Genomic DNA, 27,666 nt, shown 5'->3' on the forward strand with positions numbered 1-27,666 from the left:
TTCTTTTAGCTATATAATCCTGAAATATAAAATCCAACCTTCGTATTTATAAACATTTACTATTACAGCAATTTTTTGTATAAGTCGAGAATATATTAATAATCTTAACTATAAATAAGTAAAGAAAAATTCAATATTTTAGGAAAAATATTTGTACGTCATAAAGCATTTGATTCAAATTGAGAGCAATAGCATTAAGCATAAAATACAACAATGAGGCCTTCGAAAACATCGCCGCCTTCACATTTAATCTTCAAAACTTGATGCTCTTAAACTTCCTCTTGTCAATTGATTCAAATCAATAATCGATAAATATGGTTTGGGTGGTACATTAACGGGTACCTCAAAACGCGTTTGTTTCTCTGGCGATTGAGTTTTACTCTTGCTGCCACAATAATCATTCAATGAGGGATCATGGGCCAAATCAAAACGTCCTGATTTTATTCGTAATAAAGCAAATTGATCAATGGGTTGCTGGTGATGATGATGCTGGGCCCCATTGCAAGGCACTGTACAGCTGGCAACTCGACGATAATTGCGATAACCACTAAAATGGCTACTACCAGGAGCTAAAGTACGAGTAGGCGAAAGACCACCTTCATCCGATGAGCCACCAGAATCATAGCAAATCGATAAATTCGTATAGGATATGGGAGCATATGATCGGGTTGTCTTGGGACGAGGTTTGACTTCATAGCGATTTTTCGATCTTGAACGTGAGTTATGAGTACGTGGTCGTCTTTTCTTTTGCCGCACCTCTGTGGTCAATGGTACTGGTAATACATTAATGAATCTATAATATTGTAAAAATGTTCTAGCTAAATTACGGCCACAGCGATAATCTGTAAATAAGAAATAAGCCTTTAGTTGGTCTTTTTGCTGATTTTCCACCTTAAAGATTATACTTACACCCATCCTCAGTGTATAGAGCCACTGTTTTACCATCCTTCAGATAATGACCACCCATTGATATTTCCAAGGTGTATGCATTTACTGTATCACTTAATCGTTCACAGCAATAGCGTCGGGCACAACCAGATTTCTTTTCATCTGCATTGAAAATCATATTCGTAGCAGCATAATCCTGGGCATTTCCAGCGAAGAGACGAGGAAACACTAAATGTCGTTCATACCGATAGACATCTTCATAGGTATTGCCATAGATAAAACAACCATGTAAACTTGTGTGAGCATGTAAATCAATGACGAAATCGATTTGATAGGACTGCAAATGAGGGAAAAACATACGGAGAAGGTCGTTCAATTAATGATAATTAGCAAAGGAAATGCAGTTATTTTCTAATATGGTTCATATGATGGATGACAATTAGGTTAATGTTGCTGCCGCACAGACGCACTTAGAGTATGAAGACCATTTCCCTCATTCATTTAGTACTGCAGATGAAGGTCATCTTCCCTAGAACCCAAACTGGATTCGAATGTCATATTAAAAAGAGCCATGCGTGTTTAGGCAGTGGCATTCCATTCCTTCTCTATCTGAATTTTATTCATCAACGTTCTATTTCGATCAGCTGTAGTTTGTGTAGTGTATAGCTGGAATACCTCACACTTCCGAAAGGGCCGTTCGGACTCTGGATTGCTTGTCATTGAGCTAAACATGGAGTCGGGTAGCATTTGTTGATATAAGAGATGTTCATTACATGTGGTACCACAATGGGCTATCTAAATGAGCCTAAAATAACGAGCATCCACTATACATATACCTAACCTAGACGTAGGTAACATTTTGTACAACGAGGTTGAACGAGGTTACCAAACCACCAGAATTATGGGTGAATTCAGTAGCTCGTGTACAGTTACTAGTTATTGGCAACACTGGATTCATATTACCTTCCCTTCCGTTTTAATAATCCATGAGCGCCTACAATTTTTTTAATCAAAGGAAACTCAATTGGTGCGGCCTCCGAGACTACACCAATCGCAGCTTATGTACTTGCTTAAGGAAGCTCTGGAACATCTTCAATGCATTAGCTGGTCGCTTTTTATCCGCACCAGTCACCGTCGAATTGCCTTCGTCTGAATCAGTAGAAGCAGTAGATCTTATACTGAGAGAAGAAAGTCGTCTAACAAAAACATACCATCTGGCTAGGGCACCTGATGTAAACTGACCAAAATGTACACATAGGAGCATTCTCAAATCGGGATAGGACGGATGATGGGATTCAGTTGCCAAAGGCGGTGACTGATGCCAAGAGATGAGAAAGGTTTATAACCGATCGCAGCTGATGTCCTAGCCAGAGGAAGTTCTGGGACATCTTCAATGCATTAGCCGATCGGTGTTTACCCTCTGGTCGAGTTGCCTTCGTCTGTCTCAGTAGAAGCAGTAACTTGAGCAAATGTACTGATAGGAGTGTTCTCAAATCGTGAAAGGACGGATGATGGGATTGAATTGCCAACGGAGATGACTGATGCGAAGACATGAGAAAGGTGTATAACCGACATTTCATAGGACATCCCTAGTTGTTGCTGCTATAGCAGTTTGGATAAGCTGATCTGATAGTCATTAATATTAAGTTGTCTCCGCTCGGGCTTCATCGCAGCCCATTAAGTGGCAGATCATCTCTAGTCATCCGACGCAACGACACCCCACAATTTGTTTGAGCTGAAGTTACCGATGTCACCCAAACCCACGGCGGCGTCCTCTCAGCACCGGATTGACCCAATGCATTCAACTCATCTGAGAGTAGCTGCCACAGCAATGTACGTGTTGTACGTGCATCCCGGGAAGCCTTCTCCGTTTGCTTCTTGTCTGAGCCAGGGTAGAGGAAAATCCCCGACCATGGTTCTGTTCAGTCTGCGAACCAGATTCGCCATCGTTTGGTTTGGGTGAGTTGTAACCGGTGCCTGGAGTGGGTGCACTTCCCGAAATGCTCCGCACTAACATCGCTGCGGAAGTATAGTATACTGAATACGGGGCAGGATGCTGCAAGGACAGTAGCAGTTGGTCGTCAGACGACGCTACCCAACCGACAATATTGTTGTATTGGTTTCGCAAAGATCATCTTTATGAACTTTAATTGCAACGGACTTCGAGATAAGATTAGTGGGTATGTCGACATTATAAATCGGAAGAGTATCAGAATAAGAAGTGAAGGTGGTGGCCTGGTTTTCACATTGCACCACTTCGTGGAGTATAGACCAATCTCTCTTGTCGCAGACATTAGTGACCCCTGCATGGAATATATGGGAGTAGCAGTCAAGTCTAGGGTTGTCGACATAGAGATATACAATATATACCGCTGGTTGGTAGCTATGCTCCACATTCAGTGGCCGTTGAGTGGACATAATCGATTGGTACTAGAAGGCTTCAATATACACCATGAAATTTGGCATTCTATCTTAGGTAATGGTAAGACAGTCATAACATTGGCAGAGCTGATTGATGACTTCACATTTTGCACGGTGAACGAAGAGGCCATCACGAGGATTATCAGTGATTGCAGCAGTTCACCAGACATTTCGTTATCGGCACAGGGTCTGATAAATTGCGTGCCCTGGCAACCCGCATTTTTACAGGGATCATACCACCTCCCCATAATTCTCTCCATTCTGGAGATCATATCACCTGTCCTGGTGTAATAACGGACATGTCCTGACAATCCGCCATTTCACAGGGAACATAATCCTCCCCATAATTCTCACCATAGAGCGACCCTCCGATTTAATAACCTCTGAAAAGTGGGCGTTTATCAACCAAAAGAAAACCAATTGATACGGCTTCTGAGAATACACCAATCTCGGCTTCAGTGATCTCCCTCCCATGTTCATTTTGCTCAGAATGTGTTCAACACAGCAGCCGTTCGCATCATACCTGCTGGTCGAATGGCCCAGGTGAGACCCAACTTTCCATTAGAAGCGGCTGGACTCACAGGCGAGTGAGAACACATGGTTAGCAATGTAACTTAGCAATGGAAACCGGTAAGTTGTGGTCAACAGTGAGTGCCTTCTCGAACCGCTTAAAGGATGATGGGATCTCAGTCACCTTTGGCAAAGTGACGGTGATTGATCCGAAGAGATAAGCTTGATTTTTCAATTGGTAGTTTGTCGAGTATTCCGAGAATGGTAGAGCGAAAATGACAGTCGATGCCCCAACTAAGATGAATTGATAGAGGCGTAGCTAGCATGTGTGCAATCTGTGATCAGAGCCACATGAAAAGCGAAAAGCCGACTTTTCCAATTATAGGTTATAGAAACGTTATAGAGATTTAAAAGTTCAATTTAATATTTTACGGCATTGTGACTCAATTATTGTTAGATTTCCTTTTATCGAATTTGAAATTAATCGAAGAAGAATTAATTTCGATTTTTTAAGAATTTTTTTTAAAATTTTTTTAAATTTGATTTATTTCCGACCCCAAAGTTTATAGGGCTTACATCTACGGTATCATTTTTTTATACTTACATCAGAGTTATCGATTTCCTTTAACATATTCTTTATGGCATATATCTCGGGATGTGAAAATTCTGTGGCCACTTGCCAAACTCTATTCATATCCTGGCCAATGAGATTGCAACGATTATTGCCCAAGAAAACACCATCCGGATTAACCATTGGCACAATTTTGAATACAAAATTTTCACGTAATATTTTTGCTATATTATGGCTACTTAAAAGAAACTCCAAAAAACCTTGGCACATAAACGAAGCAGGACTAGCATTGGCATGCGAACGGCATAAAATTACAATGACACGTATGACACAACGTTCGACACGATTTGTCTTAACTTTGCCCACAACATGATCAATGGTTATTAAATCAACATTACGATTTTGCTGAGGAAAAAAGATGGACATAAAATTAAGGAGCAATCGATTAATCGAATTAATTGCAACTTACCAAAGTTTTCGTTAGCAAACTCCTTGTGAATTTTTTCTCACCCTGCTGCTGGCGACTCTCGATAATATTCAGGTACGATTGCATACGTGAATAGCTATAAGGCGGTGCTAAAGCAAATTGATAAACATCATCCTCTTTGTCAAAGTTAAATGCAAAGCTTAGCACATAGTGATTCTGGTGATGTGGTGAACGATAGTAGAAGACATGTTTCTTGGGTAGCCTTTGCCATTTCGGTCTGGATGATGATTTTACCAGTGGTGTCAGACCAGAATTGAATAAATTCCTAGCTTTGCTCATATTCACAAAGTTGAAGATAACCTTTTGATCTTGTTTCACATTGTCCACGGTGAAGTTAAACCAAAAACGGAAGCGTGGATTACAAGTATCCGGACGTAGGAATAAATCATATTCAAATTCTCCCACCAGATTGGCTTTACCCAAATTTCCTGTTTCGAAGGCGGCATCGAAGCAAATTTGACCTCTTTTGGCTTTGCCACTAACACCGGCCGGACGAATAATCACCCGTGAAACATTACCCATACCGCCCTCTCCATCACTACCTTCACTGTCTGCAAAATTGAGAAACGAGACCAATTTTGACATTTAATTTGATGTAAGGCAAGTTAATTGCATTTTATTTTTATATACATGAAAAAATAAAATATTAAAGAGTCTGCTTAATTTTCAGGGATTTCATTAACATTTATTAAAATGGTGAATATGGTGATCTGCTTTCAGTGGATTGTTGTCATTTTATTCTATGTGGTAACTGTTTCCAAGCACCTAACGTGATTATTCAAAATCCGAAATGATCGAGCCATTTGGAAATCAGTTTTTTACTGGTATCCATCGAAGGAAAAGTGCCGCAGTACAGGTTAAACAAACGCTCTTTGATTTCGACGGATAAGGCCTTTTTTTAATTATTTTTATTTGCGAACTCTTCGGTAAAATTCAATCCGATTGAAATTGGACATTGGGAAGCAGTAGCACGAGAATTTACCACACGAAAATACATTACACTTGCATCACGCAGTGAGGCTAAGTTCTTATCGAGTTTTACCATTTGGGCGTGACTACAAGTAGGATCTCATTTGCCACAGTCAAGAAAACAACGCTCTTTGACATCTATTCAGTCGGCAGTTGACATTTTTCCGAGAAATTTTCTGTTTTTCTCAAAAGAAAATGAAATTCAAAGAGTGTTCCACGACAAATGGTTTGAATAATGGCAAATTAAAAAAAGAATACAACAAATCAAGATCGAACAATCAAATTGAATATCGATGGTTCCATATCGATGTCTCCATTCCGAAGTACGCTAAGTCTAAAAAGTGAATTTTACAGGAAACAAGTTCAAAGTTTTTTTTTTAATTTCTCAACAATCGTATAAGATATACATTCAATTTTTTTCGGTCCTAAAATCATGTTTATTGTAGAATTTTTTAGTATGTACGAATCCAAAATAGTGATAATAGAACATGTCTAAAAATGACTTAAAGGGTGATACGGTCAAAATTTGGTCAGGGAAAAGGCGTGTACATCGGTGAAATCGTTTATTTAAAAAATCAAATTAAATTTCTTTTTCAAGTTCAATTAGTATAAAATTCAGGAAAAATATTCAGTTAGGCTTTCGCTTTTCCAAATTCGAATTGCCGGGCCTCACGCTTGACACCTGCCATCAGATTTTGTACAGCCACCTTGTCCATCTTCTTTGCCGCAGAAAGCCAGTTTGCCTTGAACTGCTGCTCGTACTTAGCAGTTTTTTTGGTCTTCTTTAGGTTCCGCTTGACAATAGCCCAGTATTTCTCAAATGGGCGGAGCTCTGGCGTGTTGGGAGGGTTCTTGTCCCTGGGAACCACCTGCGCGTTGTTGGCGGCGTACCACTCCATGGCCTTTTTACCGTAATGGCAAGATGCCAAATCCGGCCAAAACAGTACGGAACAACCGTGTTTCTTCAGGAAAGGCAGCAGACGTTTATTCAAACACTCTTTCACGTAAATTTCTTGGTTGACAGTCCCGGAAGCTATGAAAATGCTGCTTTTCAAGCCACAGGTACAGGTGGCTTGCCAAACCAGATATTTCTTTGCGAAATATCTGCTAGCTTTCCCCTTCCTTTTGCCGTATAAAACTCCTGTCCCGGAAGTTGCTTGTAGTCGGCTTTGACGTAGGTTTCGTCGTCCATTACCACGCAGTCAAACTTCGTCAGCATCGTCGTGTACAGCCTCCGGGATCGCGATTTGGCCGTCGTATTTTGTTTATCATCGCGATTTGGAGTCACTACCTTCTTGTAAGTAGACAGTCCGGCTCGTTTTTGGCTCGATGCACGGTTGTAGACGATACACCCAGCTTATTTGTGACATCTCGGAGAGGAGAGGTTAGGGTTTCGCTTGAAACTACCGGCAACTCTCTTTGTCGTCTCAGCGTCTTCCGGTTTTCGATTTCCCTCCGGTCCAGACTTCCTGGCTGTCGACAAACGTTCCCCAAACACTTTAGTTACATTTGTAACGGTTGATTTGGCAACTTTGAGCGATTTTGCCAGCTTTGCGTGCGAGTAGCTCGGATTTTCGCGATGCGCGAGCAAAATTTTGATACGCTGCTCTTCTTGCTTGGACGGCATTTTGACAACTGAAGAGTGAATTCCAAAATCAAAATAGGAGCAACATTCTACACACACACACCTTCAAAATGAGGGGTGTACAGGTTTTTTTAAAGGCAAAATTGAAAGAAATACGTCAAGTTTATATTGACCAAATTTTGACCGTATCACCCTTTATATATTAGACAAAAAAGTTATGTATAGGTAAGTCTAAAAATAATTACGAATCGATATGGACTTTTTGCACGATACGTAGAGAGCCAGAATTGAAATATGGGGGTCGCTTATATTGGGGGCTAAATACAATTATGAACTTGATATGGACTAATTTTTGTGTGATTGGGGATCGATTTATCTGAGGGCTATATATAACTATAGACCGATATGGACCTAGTTAGGCATGGTTGTTAACGGCCATATACTAGCACAATGTACCAAATTTCAACTGACTCGGATGAAATTTGCTCCTCCAAGAGGCACTGGAGATCAAATGTGGGGATCGGTTTATATGGGGGCTATATACAATTATAGACCGATTTGGACCAATTTTTGTATGGTTGGTAGAGACACTATACTAACACCACGTACCAAATTTCAACCGGATCGGATGAATTTTGCACCTTCAAGGGGCTCCGGGGGTCAAATCTGGAGATAGGTTTATATGGGAGCTATATATAATTATGGACTGATATAGACCAATTTTTGCATGGTTGTTAGAGACAATATACTAACACCACGTACCAAATTTCAACCGGATCGGATGAATTTTGCACCTTCAAGAGGCTCTGTGGGTCAAATCTGGGGATCGGTTTATATGGGAGCTATATATAATTATGGACCGATGTAGACCAATTTTTGCATGGTTGTTAGAGACAATGTACTAACACCACGTACCAAATTTCAACCGGATCGGATGAATCGGATGAAATTTGGTACGTGGTGTTAGTATATGGTCTCTAACAACCATACAAAAATTGGTCCATATCGGTCTATAATTCTATATAACCCCCATATAAACCGATCCCCAGATTTGACCTTCGGAGCCTCTTGGAGGAGCAAAATTCATCCGATTCGGTTGAAATTTGGTACTGTTCGCTAGTTAGGGCCGCTAACAGCCATGCAAAACTTGGTCCATAACGGTCTATAGTTATATATAGCCGATGACCAATCACACAAAAATTGGTCCAAATCGCCAAAAATAATCTACCAAAATGTTATTTCTATAGAAAATTTTGTCAAAATTTTATTACTGTAGTAAGTTGTGTCAAAATGTTATTTCTATAGAAAATTTTGTCAAAATTTTATTTCTAGAGAAAATTTTGTCAAGACTTTATTTCTATAGAAAATGTTGTCAAAATTTAATTTCTATAGAAAATTTGGTAAAAAATTTATTTCTATAGAAAATTTTGTCAAACTGAATTATACACGTATTTAGTCGGCCCGAATGGACTAACTTACAATTTAGAAGACGATGTTTATATATTTTAAGTTTTGAATGACAGTCTTTAGTAGAAGTTTCTACGCAATCCGTGGTGGAGGGTACATAAGATTCGGCTTGGCCGAACTTACGGCCGTATATACTTGTTAAATAATAATCCGATCCACTTTTGCATTATAAATTCACAAAAATCAGTTTAATAAATAAATTATTTCTTAATTCACATTGCAAATGGCGCCATGTTATGAAAATACTGACTGATCGATTTACGTCAGTTTTTCAACTCGAAAAAACAAAGTAGCATTTTTTGGTTTTGTATGGAGTTTCAACGCGAAAACCGAACAGATTACCGGCCTTAAGACAAATGGTTCTAAAAAACGTATACTGTACAAAAAATACTTATATTGAAAAACAAAAACTAAGTATTTTATGAAGGTTAGCTTTTTCTTTTAATGAAAAGGCTTTTCTATAATGAAAAGGCATTCGTGAATACAAAAATTGTAAAAAAGTACGAAATAAACTGTTCTAAAAAGTATACTGTTACAAATTCTTATATTGTCAAAAAACTAAGTATTTTACGACGTTTTTGACGTATGGTAAAATACATCGTAAATGTATGTCAAATACCTTACAGTTTACGACAGACCATCTCTGCTCTTATTGATTTCCATTGATTCAAGATTAATGATTTTTTAATGCATAATTTCCTCCACGCGCTTGAACTACTTTTGCCACTCTGATTGAGTTATCTCCAAAATACATGCATTCTGAATGCAACAATCGCTTTTTCAGTTGTCGAAAAACGTTGACCTCTTTTTTCATTTTGTAAGTACGGTAAAAAAGAAGTCATTCGATCCCAAGTCAAGACTATACGGCGGATGATCCATCAAATCGATGTTGAGTGCTCAAAAATGTAGTTGTTTGAGCCGATGTGTGAGAGCTCGCTTTGTCTGGGTGAAGAGTGATGTCTTCGGCGGTTGGTTTTCCTGATTTCTTGGAAGATAACTGTCCAAAAAATGGTTTGTATACCATTCGGAATTGATTGTTCTGTGTTGTTCTAGTGGTACGTTTCCGACCAGTTTTTCCAGATAAACAGAGGATCATTTGCTTGGAAGTACTTCGAGCGCGAACAACCTTCGTTGGGTGCAGTTTACTTTCGCGTTTATAAGTGTAAATACATGATTTATTAACACCGTTACCGTTGAGAATTTCTGAATAGTGGCACAAAAAGTGACATTCGCAATAAAAGGTGGCCCCCTATTTTTTATAAAGAACAAGTAAGGAAAGACTAAAGTCGGGTAGAGCCGACTATATTATACCCTGCACCTCTTTGTAAATCCACATTTTCGATACTATATCAAATCCGTCAAATGTATTGGGTGCTGTATATAAAGGTTTTTGTCCCAAATACATACATTTAAATCTGACTCCATTTAAAAAAAAAAAAAAATATAATCTATAGACTTAACATTTAAGTCGGCTGGGATGGTACACTATATTAGTAAAAAACAAGTAAGGAAAGTCTAAAGTCGGGCTGGGCCGACTATATTATACCCTGCACCACTTTGTACATCTAAATTTTCGATACCATATCACATCCGTCAAATGTGTTGGGGCTATATACAAAGGTTTTGTCCCAAATACATACATTTAAATATCACTCGATCTGGACAGAATTTGATAGACTTCAACAAAATCTATAGACTCAAAATTTAAGTTGGCTAATGCACTAGGGTGGAACACAATTTTAGTAAAAATATATGGGAAACATTTAAATCTGAAGCAATTTTAAGGAAACTTCGCCAAAGTTTATTTATGATTTATCGCTCGATATATATATGTATTAGAAGTTTAGGAAAATTAGAGTCATTTTTACAACTTTTGGACTAAGCAGAGGCGATTTAACAAGGAAAATGTTGGTATTTTGACCATATTTGTCGAAATCAGAAAAACATATATATGGGAGCTATATCTAAATCTGAACCGATTTCAACCAAATTTGGCACGCATAGCTACAATGCTAATTCTATTCCCTGTGCAAAATTTCAACTAAATCGGAGTTAAAAATTGGCCTCTGTGGTCATATGAATGTAAATCGGGCGAAAGCTATATATGGGAGCTATATCTAAATCTGAACCGATTTCAACCAAATTTGGCACGCATAGCCACAATGCTTATTCTACTCCCTGTGCAAAATTTCAACTAAATCGGAGTTAAAAATTGGCCTCTGTGGTCATATGAGTGTAAATCGGGCGAAAGCTATATATGGGAGCTATATCTAAATCTGAACCGATTTCAACCAAATTTGACACGCATAGCCACAATGCTTATTCTACTCCCTGTGCAAAATTTCAACTAAATCGGAGTTAAAAATTGGCCTCTGTGGTCATATGAGTGTAAATCGGACGAAAGCTATATATGGGAGCTATATCTAAATCTGAACCGATTTCAATCAAATTTGGCACACATGACTATACTACCAATTGTACTCCTGCGCAAAATTTCAAGCTAATCGGGATAAAACTCTGGCTTCTGGGTCCATATAAGTGCATATCGGGCGAAAGATATATATGGGAGCTATATCTAAATCTCAATCGATTTCAACCAAATTTGGCACGCATAGCTACAATGCTAATTCTACTCCTTGTGCAAAATTTCAACCAAATTGGGCCAAAACTCTGGCTTTTAGGACCATATTAGTCCATATCGGGCGAAAGATATATATGGGAGCTATATCTAAATCTGAGCGGATTTCAATCAAATTTTGCACACTTGACTATACTACTAATTGTACTCCTAGTGCAAAATTTTAAGCAAATTAGGGTAAAACTCTGGCTTCTGGGGCCATATAAGTCCATATCGGGCGAAAGATATATATGGAACTATATCTAAATCTGAACCGATTTCAATCAAATTTTGCACACTTGACTATACGACTAAGTGTTATGTTTGTACAAAATTTCAAGCAAATCGGTATAAAACTCTGGCTGCTGGGTCCATATTAGTGCATATCGGGCGAAAGATATATATGGGAGCCATATCTAAATCTGAACCGATTTCTTCCAAAATCAATAGGGTTCTATTCTGACAAAAATTTGAAGGCGAGTGGACTTAAATTGCGACGTAGACTTTGATCACAAAAATGTGTTCACAGACAGACGGACGGACGGACAGACGGACATGGTTATATCGACTCAGGGACCCACCCTGAGCATTATTGCCAAAGACACCATGTGTCTATCTCGTCTCCTTCTGGGTGTTACAAACATATGCACTGACTTATAATACCCTGTTCCACAGTGTGGCGCAGGGTATAAATATGGGAAACATTTTAATCTGAACCAATTTTGAGGCAACATCACAAAAGTGTATGATTTATCGGTCGATAAATATGTATTAGAAATAAAGGAAAATTTGAGTCACTTTTACAAGTTTTCGACTTAGCAGTGGCGATTTTATAAGGAAAATGTGGGTATTTTGGTAATTTTTACCCAAATCGGAAAAGTATATATATGGAAGCTATATAGAAATCTGAAACGATTTCAACCAAATTTGACATGCATACTTAGTATATTAATTCTACTCCCTGTGCAAAATTTCACGTAAATCAGATTACAACTTTGAACTCTGTGGTCATATGAGGGAAAATCGGGCGAAAGATATATATGGGAGCTATATCTAAATCTGAACCGATTTCAATAAAATTTAGCACACTTGACTATAGTACTTATTGTTCTCCTGGTGCAAAATTTCAAACAAATTGGGCTAAAACTCTGGCTTCTGAGGCCATATAAGTCTATATCGGGCGAAAGATGTATATGAGAGCTATATCTCAATCTGCACCGATTTCAATCAAATTTGGCACACCTGACTATAGTACTTATTGTTCTCCTGGTGCAAAATTTCAAGCAAATTAGGGTAAAACTCTGGCTTCTGGGGCACACTTGACTATACGACCAAGTGTTATGTTTGTGTAAAATTTCAAGTAAATCAGGATAAAACTCTGGCTTCTGGGTCCATATATGTGCATATCGGGCGAAAGATATATACGGGAGCTATATCTAAATCTGAACCGATTTCTTCCAAAATCAATAGGGTTCTATTCTGACCCGAAACAGGAACTTGTGCCAAATTTGAAGGCGATTGGACTTTTGATCACAAAAATGTGATCAGACGGACCAAAGAGACTATATATTAATAGTGACCGTTTTGTGCCTTTTTTGCTTTATAATAGAATAACAAACAAAATTTCCTTTATTTTTGTGTATCATTTTACCCATAAATCTATATTTTTCACAGAGAATTGATAAAATTAAACCTAACGATGGTAGCGTCCGGTTAGACGTGTGAGTCACTCTATATACCTTTTTCGTAGGAATCGGTTAACTTGTGCATTTTTGAAAAAAAACAAGTATATAAGCAGTAAGTTCGGCCGGGCCGAATCTTAAATACCCACCACCATGAACCAAATATTAGGGTTTCCTTTAAAATTTCAGGAGGGCTTGAGGACACTTCCCGAACACAAATTTAAAGATTTCAACAACGAGGACTATATCAGATTCTGGATTTATAAGAACCATTTTTGTTTGAGTTTTAGAGGAATCATTAACATCTCTTGTAAGTGTGCAAGAAAATTATAAAATAACGTCTTGATATGAACTCTTAAATTTGTAGAAGTAAAATCTGGAAATTTTACATTGAGTTTCAAGCAATTTTCATGATTAGTGCGCCTTCTACACCCTCAAGAAGTGAAGTCGGTCTATATGGAGGCTATACCAAATGAACCGATAAAAACTTAATCCGATACACATTTTTGTGATCCTAAATTACCAGAATATTTACAATTTCAGACAAATCAAATAAAAACTACGGTTTCTAGAAACCCAAGGAGTTAAATCTGGACATCGTTCTTATGGGGGCTATACTAAAATATGGACCGATACTCACCGTTTTCGACACATCTCTTTATGACCCGAAAATACCTCTAGATTTCCAATTTCAGGCAAATAGGATAAAAACTTCGGATTCTAGAAGCCCAAGAAGTAAAATCGAGAAATCGGTCTATATGGGGGCTATACTAAAATATGGACCGATACTCACCATTTTCAGCACACCTCTTTATGGTCCTAAAATACCTCTAGATTTCCAATTTCAGACAAATTGGATAAAAACTACGGTTTCTATAAGCCCAAGACCCCAAATCGGGAGGTCGTTTTATATGGGGACCATACCAAACCATGGACCAATACTCACAATTTTTGGCACACGTATTTGTGATCCTACAATACCTCTAGATTTCCAATTTCAGGTAAATTGAATAAAAACTGCGGTTTCTATAAGCCCAAGAAGTAAAATCGGGAGATCGGTCTATATGGGGGCTATACCAAAACATGGACCGATACTCACCATTTTTGGCACACCTCTTTATGGTCATAAAATACATCTAGATTTCAAATTTCAGGCAAATTGGATAAAAAGTACGATTTCTATAAGCCCAAGACCCCAAATCGGGAGGTCGGTTTATATGGGGACTATATCAAAACCTGGACCGATATAGCCCATCTTCGAACTTGACCTGCCTGCAGACAAAAGACGAATTTGTGCAAATTTTCAGCACGGTTGCTTCATTATTGAAGACTGTAGCGTGATTACAACAGACAGACAGCCAGACAGACAGACGGACATCGTTATATCGTCTTAGAATTTCTCCCTGATCAAGAATATATATACTTTATATAGTAGGAAATCGATATTACGATGTGTTACAAACGGAATGACAAACTTATTATACCCCCGTCAAAATTCTATGGTGGTGGGTATAAAAATGTGGCATTCAGATATTCTTTATTTACCATTTTCCATATTATATATTTTTTCGGAGAAATCGCTTAACTTGTGAATTTAAGGGTTACGATACTTCAAGTCAAATCAACCTTTCATTTTCATCCCACTTCGCAATAATTGAGGTTTTCAACATTAAAAACATAAAAATTCCACTTTTGCTTGTTGATTATTTTCCATTATCTGATACTTTTAAAAATTCTAGACCTATTTGGACACTTAAAAAATTTATTTGACCTCATTAACAATATTTACCCTCTTCCATGCGTTCATACATGCTTGTATGCTCCAGTGGATCTTTTGCAACACCCAACATTTTTAATTTGTTTTTTATAAAATTTTAATTCACTCTAAAGACAAAATACTTGTGGTCTAAACCAAACTTAGTATGATTCTAAATGCATTCTACTCAATCTCAACGCAATGTAGCTAAATATTTTTCAAACCATTCAAGGCATTATTGAATTTGATTTTAATTGTTTCCATGAAATGGAAAGTATTTTTTATTTTCAAATTTCCGCCTCTATCATAAAAGTGAAGTGCTAGAGTTGGGCCACCTACACATTTTGACATACATACATGTGTGAGGTTGTGTATGTGTAGTATTAGGTTTTTTTTTAATTTAACCAATCCAACATTCATTCCCATAGGTCGGTGGTGTTGTTATCCTTAGAAAACAGGAAATGTCTTCTGCAATAACCTTTAAAGCCTTTTGCTATCTTTGCACCTAAGACATTTGAATTGAAATGGCGTTCCATGGTTTACACCTTTTCTATAGCCTCAATTCATCTATACTCGCCGGAATATTGTTTATGATTGGTGTCAGTCCTTCAGTTTCGCGGGGTGGTATGTCTCCAGGAAGGCTGATTGGCAAAAGAATTACTTCTACTTTTACTACTTTTGACGTGTGACTTTGTTTAAGCTTGAATGCGTGCAAGCATTTATCTCAAATGGTGGCGTATTCACTTGGGTGGATTTGCATTTTAATTGGAATGCATTGTTTTCTACTTTAGTTTTATGGCACAATCTTAAAAGCCTGTTGAAATTGCCATTCGCCTTGTGGTATTATTAAGCAGGGTGTTTGAATTTCATAGAAGTATTTTCAGGCTAATTTGATATGGAGCATTGGTATAATGAAAGTGGAACGATGGGAAATTTTTTTTGGGGGAATACAAACTTTTAAATTGCGGAAGGTGGTAAACTTCACTCTTATCAACGAGTGCTGCCTGTGTGACACGCATTGAATCGGGCGAATTACCGCTTGCAATGATAACGCGGTGGCCATTCGCAATATGCCGGTGGAATAAATACGTAAATTCGATTATCTAGGCAGTGTAGTTAATGAGGCAGGAAGAAGACTAGGGAATATATATGACCTCCTACGGAAAGCAAAATTTTCCTTTGTTCGCTTGAGCCGTGTGGGGAGCTGCAAAAATATTAAATAGGGCACTAAAATCAGAATTTTCATACGTGCGTGAAGTCAGTCAGTCAGTCAGTCAGTCAGTCAATTTTAAGAATATGGTTACGAAGACCTATAACCAACGAACGCAATGTGAAACAAAATGCAGAACATTTTGTGTGGCTTGGACATACGTTACGTACAGGATACTAGCGATGTACCTCTAGTACTGCAATCGCTAGTGGATTCCTCGGGGAAGAAGAAGAGGAGGACGTCCCAAATCTAAATGGTGTAGATTAATAATGCAAGAAACATCTAAATCTTGTAGCAAACTTGGAACAATAGCTAGAGACAGAATCCAATGGAAATTTTGTGAATAGGCTAAGTTTTAATACATAGTGTAATAAAACAGCCATAATTATAAAAAATGTGTGGATCATCTTTGAAACCCTCACAAAATGTCACCAGCTTTATTAAAAAGATGTTAGCATTTCATCGCGATAACCGAACATTGGTACTGATCTTATAGTGGCGATCTTTGACTTATAGTATCAAAGGCTTTGAATCAACTCAACATAACCGGATCACCCTATTACTAACATATGACCTTCTGCTATATTGGCGAAGCTGCGTGGCAATATCGCTTTCAAATACTGGGGAAAGAGAATAAACTGGACGATACTCCTCGATATGTCGGCTTCCTGAGTTTAAGTTTCGGACCTCTAATTTCTGTCTTCGAATTTGGTATATTTTCTTCAATCACCCTATTACTAACATATGACCTTCTGCTATATTGGCGAAGCTGCGTGGCAATATCGCTTTCAAATACTGGGGAAAGAGAAGAAACTGGCCGATACTCCTCGATATGTCGGCTTCCTGAGTTTAAGTTTCGGACCTCTAATTTCTGTCTTCGAATTTGGTATATTTTCTTCAATGTACCTTAATATTTTCTGGTTCAATCGTTGATGATCTCCTGAGGAAACATATGTTAGACCTAGCAATCTCTTTGGATGGTAGGATTCGGAGTTTCTCTTCCGATATTGTATTCGGCACGTTTTAAACTATCTGGTGTTTGGAAAGATGTGATATAAATAGGTTAAGGAATGAAGTCAGTTCTCTTATACCGATGTTAGACGTGGTATATAACAGACGCAATAACACAATAAACTATAGTGCTTCGCAAACAACCATATTCTTAAAATCTTAAGAATATGGTTACGAAGAACTATAACCAACGAACGCAATGTTAAATAAAATGCAGAACATTTAGGTGGCGTGGACATACGTTACGTACAGGATACTAGCAATGTACCTCTAGTACTGCAATCGCTAGTGGATTCCTCGGGGAAGAAGAAGAGGAGGACGTCCCAAATCTAAATGGTGTAGATTAATAATGCAAGAAACATCTAAATCTTGTAGCAAACTTGGAACAATAGCTAGAGACAGAATCCAATGGAAATTTTGTGAATAGGCTAAGTTTTAATACATAGTGTAATAAAACAGCCATAATTATACAAAATGTGTGGATCATCTTTGAAACCCTACCTACTCTCACAAAATGTCACCAGCTTTATTAAAAAGATGTTAGCATTTCATCGCGATAACCGAACATTGGTACTGATCTTATAGTGACGATCTTTAACTTATAGTATCAAAGGCTTTGAATCAGCTCAACATAACCGGATCACCCTATTACTAACATATGACCTTCTGCTATATTGGCGAAGCTGCGTGGCAATATCGCTTTCAAATACTGGGGAAAGAGAATAAACTGGCCGATACTCCTCGATATGTCGGCTTCCTGAGTTTAAGTTTCGGACCTCTAATTTCTGTCTTCGAATTTGGTATATTTTCTTCAATCACCCTATTACTAACATATGACCTTCTGCTATATTGGCGAAGCTGCGTGGCAATATCGCTTTCAAATACTGGGGAAAGAGAATAAACTGGCCGATACTCCTCGATATGTCGGCTTCCTGAGTTTAAGTTTCGGACCTCTAATTTCTGTCTTCGAATTTGGTATATTTTCTTCAATCACCCTATTACTAACATATGACCTTCTGCTATATTGGCGAAGCTGCGTGGCAATATCGCTTTCAAATACTGGGGAAAGAGAAGAAACTGGCCGATACTCGTCGATATGTCGGCTTCCTGAGTTTAAGTTTCGGACCTGTAATTTCTGTCTTCGAATTTGGTATATTTTCTTCAATGTACCTTAATATTTTCTGGTTCAATCGTTGATGATCTCCTGAGGAAACATAGGTTAGACCTAGCAATCTCTTTGGATGGTAGGATTCGGAGTTTCTCTTCCGATATTGTATTCGGCACGTTTTAAACTATCTGGTGTTTGGAAAGATGTGATATAAATAGGTAACGGAATGCGACAGGAATTGGACTCATTATAATTATTCAAAGCCTCAAATTGCGAAACGAAAAGTACACAGAAAAAAATATCACCAAAATATTTCCAATTAAAAAGTTAATTGAAGTTGAATTTTTTTTCAATTAATAAATTAATTGGTACAATTAACTTTTTAATCAAGATAGAAACATTAAGTTAATTTAGTCAATGATTGAAAATTTTAAAATTTTTAATTAAAAAGTTAATTGATACAATTAACTTTTAATCAAATTCGGAAGACTAAGTCAGTTATAAAAGTGATTAAATTTTTGATTAATTTTTTTTTTTCAAACAATCAATTGTTAATCCAACTAAAAATTCTAAGCCAATTCAGAATGTAATTGAAAATAGTTACCTTTGTTTAATTACTAAATTAATTGAGTTTTGCAATCAACATCAATTAAGTTTTTAATTGAATCAATTAAAAACTTAATTGAAATTTTGTAATGAAATCAATTAATTTTTTAATCAAGAATTTTTTCTATGGCCAATTAAAACTGTGATTGATACTATCATTTTCGTGATTGAAGACATTTCAATTAAAAAATTAATTGGATCAATTAATTTCGTGATTGAATCAGAAAACATTTTTTTTTGTGTGTATATAACGATCTGACATAAATCATTACAGTGTTTGTGCTTAGCAAAGTGAAAAAAAAAATATGTCTGGTCGTGGTAAATGTGGAAATGTTAAGGGAAAGGCAAAGTCTCGTTTCAATCAGGCATGCCTTCAATTCCCCGTTCACAGAAAAAAAAAAATTCATGAAAATTTTTCCAATTAAAGTCTTAATTGAGTTTTAAAAATATTCAATTAAAAATTTAATTGATTCAACAAATTTTTTAATTGAAACAAAAATCAATCAAAAACAAATTAATAGTATCAATTAATTTTGTAATTGATACTGTCATTTCTGTGATTGAAGACATTTCAATTAAAAAACAAGTAAATACGGCCGTAAGTTCGGCCAGGCCGAAGCTTATGTACCCTCCACCATGGATTGCGTAGAAACTTCTACTGAAGACTGTCATCCACAATCGAACACCCAAGTCGGTAACACCCAAGTCGATGGCAAGGTATCTTAAAACTTCCTAGCACCGTAATATATACCACATAGTCCATACGTGGTATATATTAAACTAAAAAAGGCCGATTAAATACGTATATAATTAAGTTTAAAGTTTCTATAGAAGTAAAATTTTGACAACATTTTCTTTAGAAGTAAAATTTGGAAAAAATTTTCTATAGAAATAAAAATTTGAAAAAATTTTCTATAGAAATAAAATTTTGACAAAATTTTCTATATAAATAAAATTTTGACAAAATTTTCTATAGAAATAAAATTTTGATAAAATTTTCTATAGAAATAAAGTTTTGACAAAATTTTCTAAAGAAATGAAATTTTGACAAAATTTTCTATAGAAATTACATTTTGACAATTTTTTCTATAAAAATAAAATTTTGGTAGATTATTTTTGGCTCGAGTGTCAACCATGATTATGAACCGATAATGACCAATTTTTGTGTGATTTGGGATCGGCTATATATAACTATAGACCGATATGGACCAATTTTGGCATGGTTATTAGCGGCCTTATACTAACACCACGTTGCAAATTTCAACCGGATCGGATGAATTTTGCTTCTCCAAGAGGCTCCGGAGATCAAATCTGGGGAACGGTTTATATGGGGCTATATATAATTATGGACCGATGTGGACCAATTTTTGCATGGTCATTAGAGAACATATACCAACACCATGTACCAAATTTCAGCCGGATCGGATGAAATTTTCTTCTCTTAGAGGCTCCGCAAGCCAAATCGGGGGATCGGTTTATATGGGGGCTATATATAATTATGGACCGATGTGGACCAATTTTTGCATGGTTGTTAGAGACCATATACTCACACCATGTACCCAATTTCAGCCGGATCGGATGAAATTTGGTACTCTTAGAGGCTCCGCAAGCCAAATCGGGGGATCGGTTTATATGGGGGCTATATGTAATTATGGACCGATATGGACCAATTTCTCTACGGTTGTTAGACACCATATACTTACACCATGTACCAAATTTCTGCCGGATCGGATGAAATTTGCTTCTCTTAGAGCAATCGCAAGCCAAATTTGGGGTCCGTTTATATGGGGGCTATACGTAAAAGTGGACCGATATGGCCCATTTGCAATACCATCCGACCTACATCAATAACAACTACTTGTGCAAATTTCAAGTCGATAGCTTGTTTCGTTCGGAAGTTAGCGTGATTTCAACAGACGGATGTACGGACGGATATGCTCTGATCGGAGGGGGGGGGGGGTGTTTATGGGGTCTTAGAGCAATATTTCGATGTGTTACAAACGGAATGACAAAGTTAATATACCCCCATCCTGTGGTGGAGGGGGTCTTAGAGCAATATTTCGATGTGTTACAAACGGAATGACAAAGTTAATATACCCCCATCCTGTGGTGGAGGGTATAATAAATTGGATCAATTAATTTCGTGATTGAATCAGAGAAACTTTTTTTTGTGTGTTGGTCGTATCAATCATCTTTTGCGCAAAGCCAACTATGCCGAACGTGTTGATGCCGGAGCTCCAGTATAATTGGCTACTGTGATGGAAAACTTGTCCGCTAAAGTTCTTGAATTGAAGGTTCCGCTGTACAGAAATTACCCCACGGAGTCGGCAACCCAAAACAAAAATTCAGACTTTCTGCATTTGTATGTTGGGCGTGCAGATTTTCTGAATCCGACATCGATATGTTCTAGATGCTCAAATCATTTATGTAGATACATCTCGCTCTCTCTTTTTTTTGGTCAGCTGGTTCAATTTTTTTGGGGTGGCGTGTTATGTTCGTTTACGTTGTTTGCTTTATTGGAAAATTCGGACGTATGTCTGGAATTCGACACGTCTGAAGATTTTCTCATAAACCAGTGAATCCATAATAGGGGTGTCTGCATGACTCGTAAATATTTGTAGTGGCACAAGTGATTCACGTGAGTCTTGAACAAAATTCAAAGCATATGTGTCGAGCGTGAACAAAACATATTCTAATCGTCGTGGTCCGGAGGTGGTCAAATAATAAATTATTTGAACAACTTTGTCAAAAATGAACTAAATAACATCATGGTGATTGCGCTTGTTTTTCTTTTTATTTTTCAAGGAATCTATGTATAAAACTGTCCATACCCTTAGAGGATTTTCATTCAACATTGACTATGCACAGATCTAGTTATAAATTTGGGAGTTGTTTGTAGTCCTTTGACCGAGTTGAAAACCCTGTGTCCGCTTTGGGCCGTATACCCGAATACAGTAATGACGGTTGTTATCGCTGCTCGAAGTCGTTTGTATAATCGTTGTCAGAAGAAACACAAATTAATTGAAGGAAGTGTGAAGAAGTGCCTCATTAGGAAAGGGGCAAAATGTTTGGCCTTCATCAGGAATTGCTGGGTTTAGAAAGGGAAGTAGCTGCTAAGATACCTAGATATATCAGATCTTAGCTGAGATAGTACCTATCTGATTTACCCAGGAAGTCGGGTCTCTTCTTAACTGACGGCTAGAGATCTTCCAGCCACTACAACACTTGATTGGTAGGAGAATATTGCCTTCTAATTCGATTATGCTTAAGTCGGTGTCAAGACTGCCTTCCCTCGCCGATTCCATCCTGGAAGAGGCTAATGATGAGGCAATTTTGGTGGTATACCACCTTGTGGTGCTACATTGTGATTTCTCTTCGGCATCAAAGCAGTTAAACTTTCACTACTTTCTTGGAATATTTACTCCACAGAAAAAAATTTCACGAAAAATTTTCCAATTAAAATTTTAATTGAGTTTGAAAAGATATTCAATTAAAAATTTAATTGAATCAACAAATTTTTTAATTGAAACAAAAATCAATCCGGCCAATAATTTCCTAAGTAAAGGGTGATACGGTCAAAATTTGGTCAAGGGAAAACGCGTGTAAATCGGTGAAATCGTTTATTTAAAAAATCAAATTAAATTTATTTTTCAAGTTCAATTAGTATAAAATTCAGGAAAACTATTCAGTTAGGCTTTCGCTTTTCCAAATTCGAATTGCCGGGCCTCACGCTTGACACCTGCCATCAGATTTTGTACAGCCACCTTGTCCACCTTCTTCGCCGCAGAAAGCCAGTTTGCCTTGAACTGCTGCTCGTCCTTAGCAGTTTTTTGGTCTTCTTTAGGTTCCGCTTGACAATAGCCCAGTATTTCTCAATTGGGCGGAGCTCTGGCGTGTTGGGAGGGTTCTTGTACTTGGGAACCACCTGCACGTTGTTGGCGGCGTACCACTCCATGGCCTTTTTACCGTAATGGCAAGATGCCAAATCCGGCCAAAACAGTACGGAACAACCGTGTTTCTTCAGGAAAGGCAGCAGACGTTTATTCAAACACTCTTTCACGTAAATTTCTTGGTTGACAGTCCCGGAAGCTATGAAAATGCTGCTTTTCAAGCCACAGGTACAGATGGCTTGTCAAACCAGATATTTCTTTGCGAACTTTGACAGTTTTATGTGCTTGAAAATATCTGCTACCTTTCCCCTTCCTTTTGCCGTATAAAACTCCTGTCCCGGAAGCTGCTTGTAGTCGGCTTTGACGTAGGTTTCGTCGTCCATTACCACGCAGTCAAACTTCGTCAGCATAGTCGTGTACAGCCTCCGGGATCGCGCTTTGGCCGTCGTATTTTGTTTATCATCGCGATTTGGAGTCACTACCTTCTTGTAAGTCGATAGTTCGGCTCGTTTTTTGGCTCGATGCACGGTTGTAGACGATACACCCAGCTTATTTGCGGTATCTCGGAGAGAGAGGTTAGGTTTTCGCTTGAAACTACCGGCAACTCTTTTTGTCGTCTCAGCGGCTTCCGGTTTTCGATTTCCCCCCGATCCAGACTTCGTGGCTGTCGACAAACGTTCTCCAAACACTTTAATTACATTTGTAACGGTTGATTTGGCAACTTTTAGCGATTTTGCCAGCTTTGCGTGCGAGTAGCTCGGATTTTCGCGATGCGCGAGCAAAATTTTGATACGCTGCTCTTCTTGCTTGGACGGCATTTTGACAACTGAAGAGTGAATTCCAAAATCAAAATAGGAGCAACATTCTACAACATTCTACACACCTTCAAAATGAGGGGTGTTCAGGTGTTTTAAATGCAAAATTGAAAGAAATACGTCAAGTTTATATTGACCAAATTTTGAACGTATCACCCTTTAGATTTTGCTGGGCAAGAGAAAAAATGACACGTGTCATGTGGCCGTTGGTTATAGATGGGATACACGTTAGCTACTCTGCTATAAATCAATAGATAGGAATTGAGACGGCTGCACTTGCCAGATCTTAATTGGGCCAAAGTCTGCCGTGGGGGATACCTTTCCTCCGGTGCTATGGATGGTGGTCGGACTTCGAGAACAGGATTAATCTTGTAGCTTCTCGCCGCTTAAGCTACAGTATCCTCATGAATCTAGATGGTGTAGATCAATTCTTACATTCCTGGGTTGTGGTTGTTTATCCATGAGATGGTGGTTTGCATGATTATTGCGATAACACTGCTTTGATCACATGTTGGTAGCACAAGCATAATGTTTGTCTTCACATACAGGGGTGTGCTGCAGAGACATCCAGCCGTCGTTCTAAGGGCTGAGTTATGGCAGGTCTGCACTTTATTCCACTGCGTATTACTTGTCTGAGGTGTCTACACTGGCGCTGCATAGTTTACCACAGACCGGTTATAGGTAGTTAACAAGGTTTCTTTGTCCATTGACTTGAAGACCTTGTTTCTACCGCGGAGCTTATCACAAATTGCATTGGCATCGGCAGACGACTTGGAAAGGCTATCGAATGTAACCCGGAGAATCTTGGGGTAATTTGTGGTTGGAATTGTTGCGCCATCGACACTAATATTCAACTGCCTGCTTACTCCTTCGGTCCATGTAGTGAATAGTGTGGCTGAGGATTTGGTGGCGAATTTCCTCAAATTTCTCGCAGTGAAATAACTGGTAAAATTAGTAGATTAGTAGACGTTTATTTGATCGCAGGTGTCATAAACATTGGGCCCGAATGCCATGCGTATGATACAAACTCGATGCCGTCAAAAGGGGGTGGAATAGAGGATAGGTAGGGGATAAACAGTGCTGGAGATATCATCCCACCCTGGGGAACTTCCTCTTTCACTTTCTACGGGATCTTGACCTTTTATGCCTTAAGGGAAGTCAAACTTTTGAATTGAATCGAACTAAACATTTTCTAGAGGGATTAAGCTCTCCCCCAGGGGCCTTTCTACGCTTATGATTATGCTCGAAATCTTCTCTTTTGGTATATGAAATCTCGAGCATAGCGTGAATGTAGTATTAGAGAAGATTTGAAAACTTCAGAGATAACGTGAAATACTACTCGTAATAAAATTATTCGGTCGAATCTGGGATTGAAAGCTACGGCTCTTCGTAAGCACGGGCAGCATGCTAACCACTGCACTTTTACTGCCATAATTAATGTTGCCGCCAAGACTGTCTTGCATCACGCTGGTGACTAAAATTTTATATTTTTTTGGGATTTACCAAAATTACTTGGAACATTAGACGTTAATTTTAGTTTGGGTTGTACGGCATACAATATAATCTAATTGATACTTGAGAATATCCCCCACCAAATCCTCAGCCACACTGTTCACTACATGGACGGCAGACGTGCGCAGGCAGTTGAATATTAGTGTCGATGGCGAAATAATTCCGTCCACAAATTATCCCAAGATTCTTGGGGTCACATTCGACAGCCTTTTCAGGTCGTCTGCCCATTAGAGGTGTGCACGTGAGTAATATTTTGCTCACGCACACTCACGACGGAGAAATCTTATTCACGCACACTCACGCACGATATTTTTTGGTAGGACTCACGCTCACGCACGCTCACGAAAGAAAAATTTGTACTCACGCACGAAAATCTTTTAAATGTCGTGACTCACGAAAAATATCGTGACTCACGAAAAATGTCGTGACTCACGAAAAACCTCGTGACTCACGAATAATTTTATGAGTGATTTACCTTTAGAACCTGACTTAAAACATGAGTATGGTTAAAATCGAGTGCGTTATAAAACTTTTACCACCTAGGATATCACTAAAATTATAACTGAATTCAACTCGTAAGCAATTTATGTTCGTCAGCGGGATTATTTTCGTGAGCGTGTTTTTCCGAAGTAACGAACTCACGCATACTCACGAAGATATAATTTTCGTGACTCACGCTCACGCACGACATTTGGTTGGTTAATCACGTTCACGCACACTCACGCCGTTGCCGTCAGCGTGACTCACGACTCACGCCGTTGCCGTCAGCGTGACTCACGAAAATTTTCGTGAGTCACGACAATTTCGTGTCACGTGTACACCTCTACTGCCCATACCACTGCAATTTGTAATAAGCTCCGTGGTAGAAACAAGGTCCTCAAGTCACTTGCCGACAGTACTTGGGGTGAGGACAAAGAAACCTTGTTAACTACCTATAAGGCAATTGGCTGGTCGGGGGTAAACTATGCAGCTCCAGTGTGGACACCGCAGACTAGTGATACGCAGTGGAATAACGTACAGACCTGCCAGAACGCTGCCCTTAGAACTGCGACTGGGTGTCTCCGCAGCACACCCCTGGATCACCTTTATGTGGAGACAAAGATCATACCTATGCGAAGACACAACTACACTAATAGAAAAAATTGTGTTTGACAACCGTGAACGGACGTTGTCAAAATGAAACAGAAACGTTCACAAAAAATCAAAACGGAATGTTCACGATTTCGTCCACGGGCGTTCACGGTTTCATGAACGGCATTCGTTTTTCTTTGGCCATGAAAAGTCTTAAAATAATCGTTAGACATTGTTATGACAATGTGCTAAGGCGACTGTTAACGCGTATCGTGCAGACAACACAGGTTCGAGTCACGGTAAAGGAAATCTTTTTTTTAATTTGTTGGAAGTTGTTTTGACAACGTATGGTGTCATTTTTACGTTGTCAGATTGACCTCAGTTTGACAACACATGTGTGTTGATTCACTTTCATGAACGGATCGTTTCGAAATGACCACGTCGTTCATGATTTTTTCTATAGGTGTACATGTTGTCAAAGCAGTATCTCCTGGGTTGTTATCGCAGTAATCATCCAAACCACCATCTTATGGATACACAACCACCACCCAGGAATGTAAGGGTTGATATACATCATCTAGAGCGCGAGATACAGCGCTACAAAAGAGAGCCTCTAGATCAAGCTGCGTACCAGGCAGGTTTGAAGAGGATTCATGAGGATACTGTAGCTGAAGCGGTGAGAAGCTACAAGGTTAATCCTGTTCTCGGAATCCAACCACCGCCCATAGCACCGGATGAAAGAGACCTAGGGTAGTTTTAGCCCAATTAAGATCAGGCAATTACAGCCACCTCAATTCCTATTTATCAGTGATTGATGGCAGCGTAGCTGACGTATGTTCAATTTGCAACCAAGGGCCACATGACACGCGTCATCTTTTCTCTTGCCTAGCTAAACCAACCCGACTTACCACCACACCTTAGTCGCAGAGTTTCTCGATCTGGCCACAAGCTGAAGTACCAAAGCAGCGTATAACATAAAATGCATGAAATCACAATAAACTGTTACAGCAACAACAACAACACCTAATTGACCGATAATTATGATTAATTACCTTCGAAAGCTTATCTATGTTTAACACTTTTCCTCCTTTGAACAATTTCAATTATCAATAATTAAGAGTACTAGTATTAAAACAATTAGTGTATTCAAATTACCTGAATCACCCATTTTTTGAGGCTATTGCACTTACATCGCACTCAAGTGGCGGAAGCGATGATGCACATTTTCTAGTACAACCCTTCAAGTGTTTGTTTTGGCTGAAAAAAGAAAAACAAAAAAACAAACGACATACAATTCATGAAAATGCAACAAATATCCATCATATAACAACCTTAAAGCCTTATGAAATTGTTGTGTTGGGGGGTATATAGAGGATAGGTCTGGAGACCACTTAAGACGTTCTCTTAACAACCAACTCAATAAGGTATTAGAATTTTGTTTGAATTGTAGTTGCGTGCAAATGAATTCACTTTCACTAAAAAAAAAAAAA

The 27,666-nt window shown here is 38.3% G+C and overlaps 2 protein-coding genes across 5 annotated transcripts in view; one reads left to right on the forward strand and one right to left on the reverse strand.

Moving 5' to 3' along the window:
* LOC142222530 (phosphoribosyl pyrophosphate synthase-associated protein 2) overlaps nucleotides 1-27,666 on the forward strand; it is a 73,769-nt gene that overhangs the window by 17,304 nt on the left and 28,799 nt on the right. The gene's annotated exons all lie outside the window — the stretch shown is intronic.
* On the reverse strand, nucleotides 95-27,442 carry LOC142222529 (cytosolic carboxypeptidase 6). 2 transcript variants are annotated; one of them, XM_075292705.1, is made up of 5 exons: nucleotides 27,332-27,442; nucleotides 4,860-5,428; nucleotides 4,424-4,795; nucleotides 910-1,225; nucleotides 95-842 (listed from the first exon to the last, which is right to left on the reverse strand). In XM_075292705.1, exons 1-5 carry the CDS (start codon nucleotides 27,342-27,344, stop codon nucleotides 247-249), a joined length of 1,866 nt encoding a protein of 621 aa, XP_075148820.1. In that variant the 5' UTR covers nucleotides 27,345-27,442; the 3' UTR covers nucleotides 95-246. The 2 variants fall into 2 exon arrangements, with proteins under 2 accessions (XP_075148820.1, XP_075148819.1); XM_075292704.1 differs by lacking the exon at nucleotides 27,332-27,442 and adding an exon at nucleotides 14,987-15,106.

This window comes from Haematobia irritans, chromosome 1 (assembly GCF_050003625.1).
Source record: "Haematobia irritans isolate KBUSLIRL chromosome 1, ASM5000362v1, whole genome shotgun sequence".
Lineage (NCBI taxonomy): Eukaryota > Metazoa > Arthropoda > Insecta > Diptera > Muscidae > Haematobia > Haematobia irritans.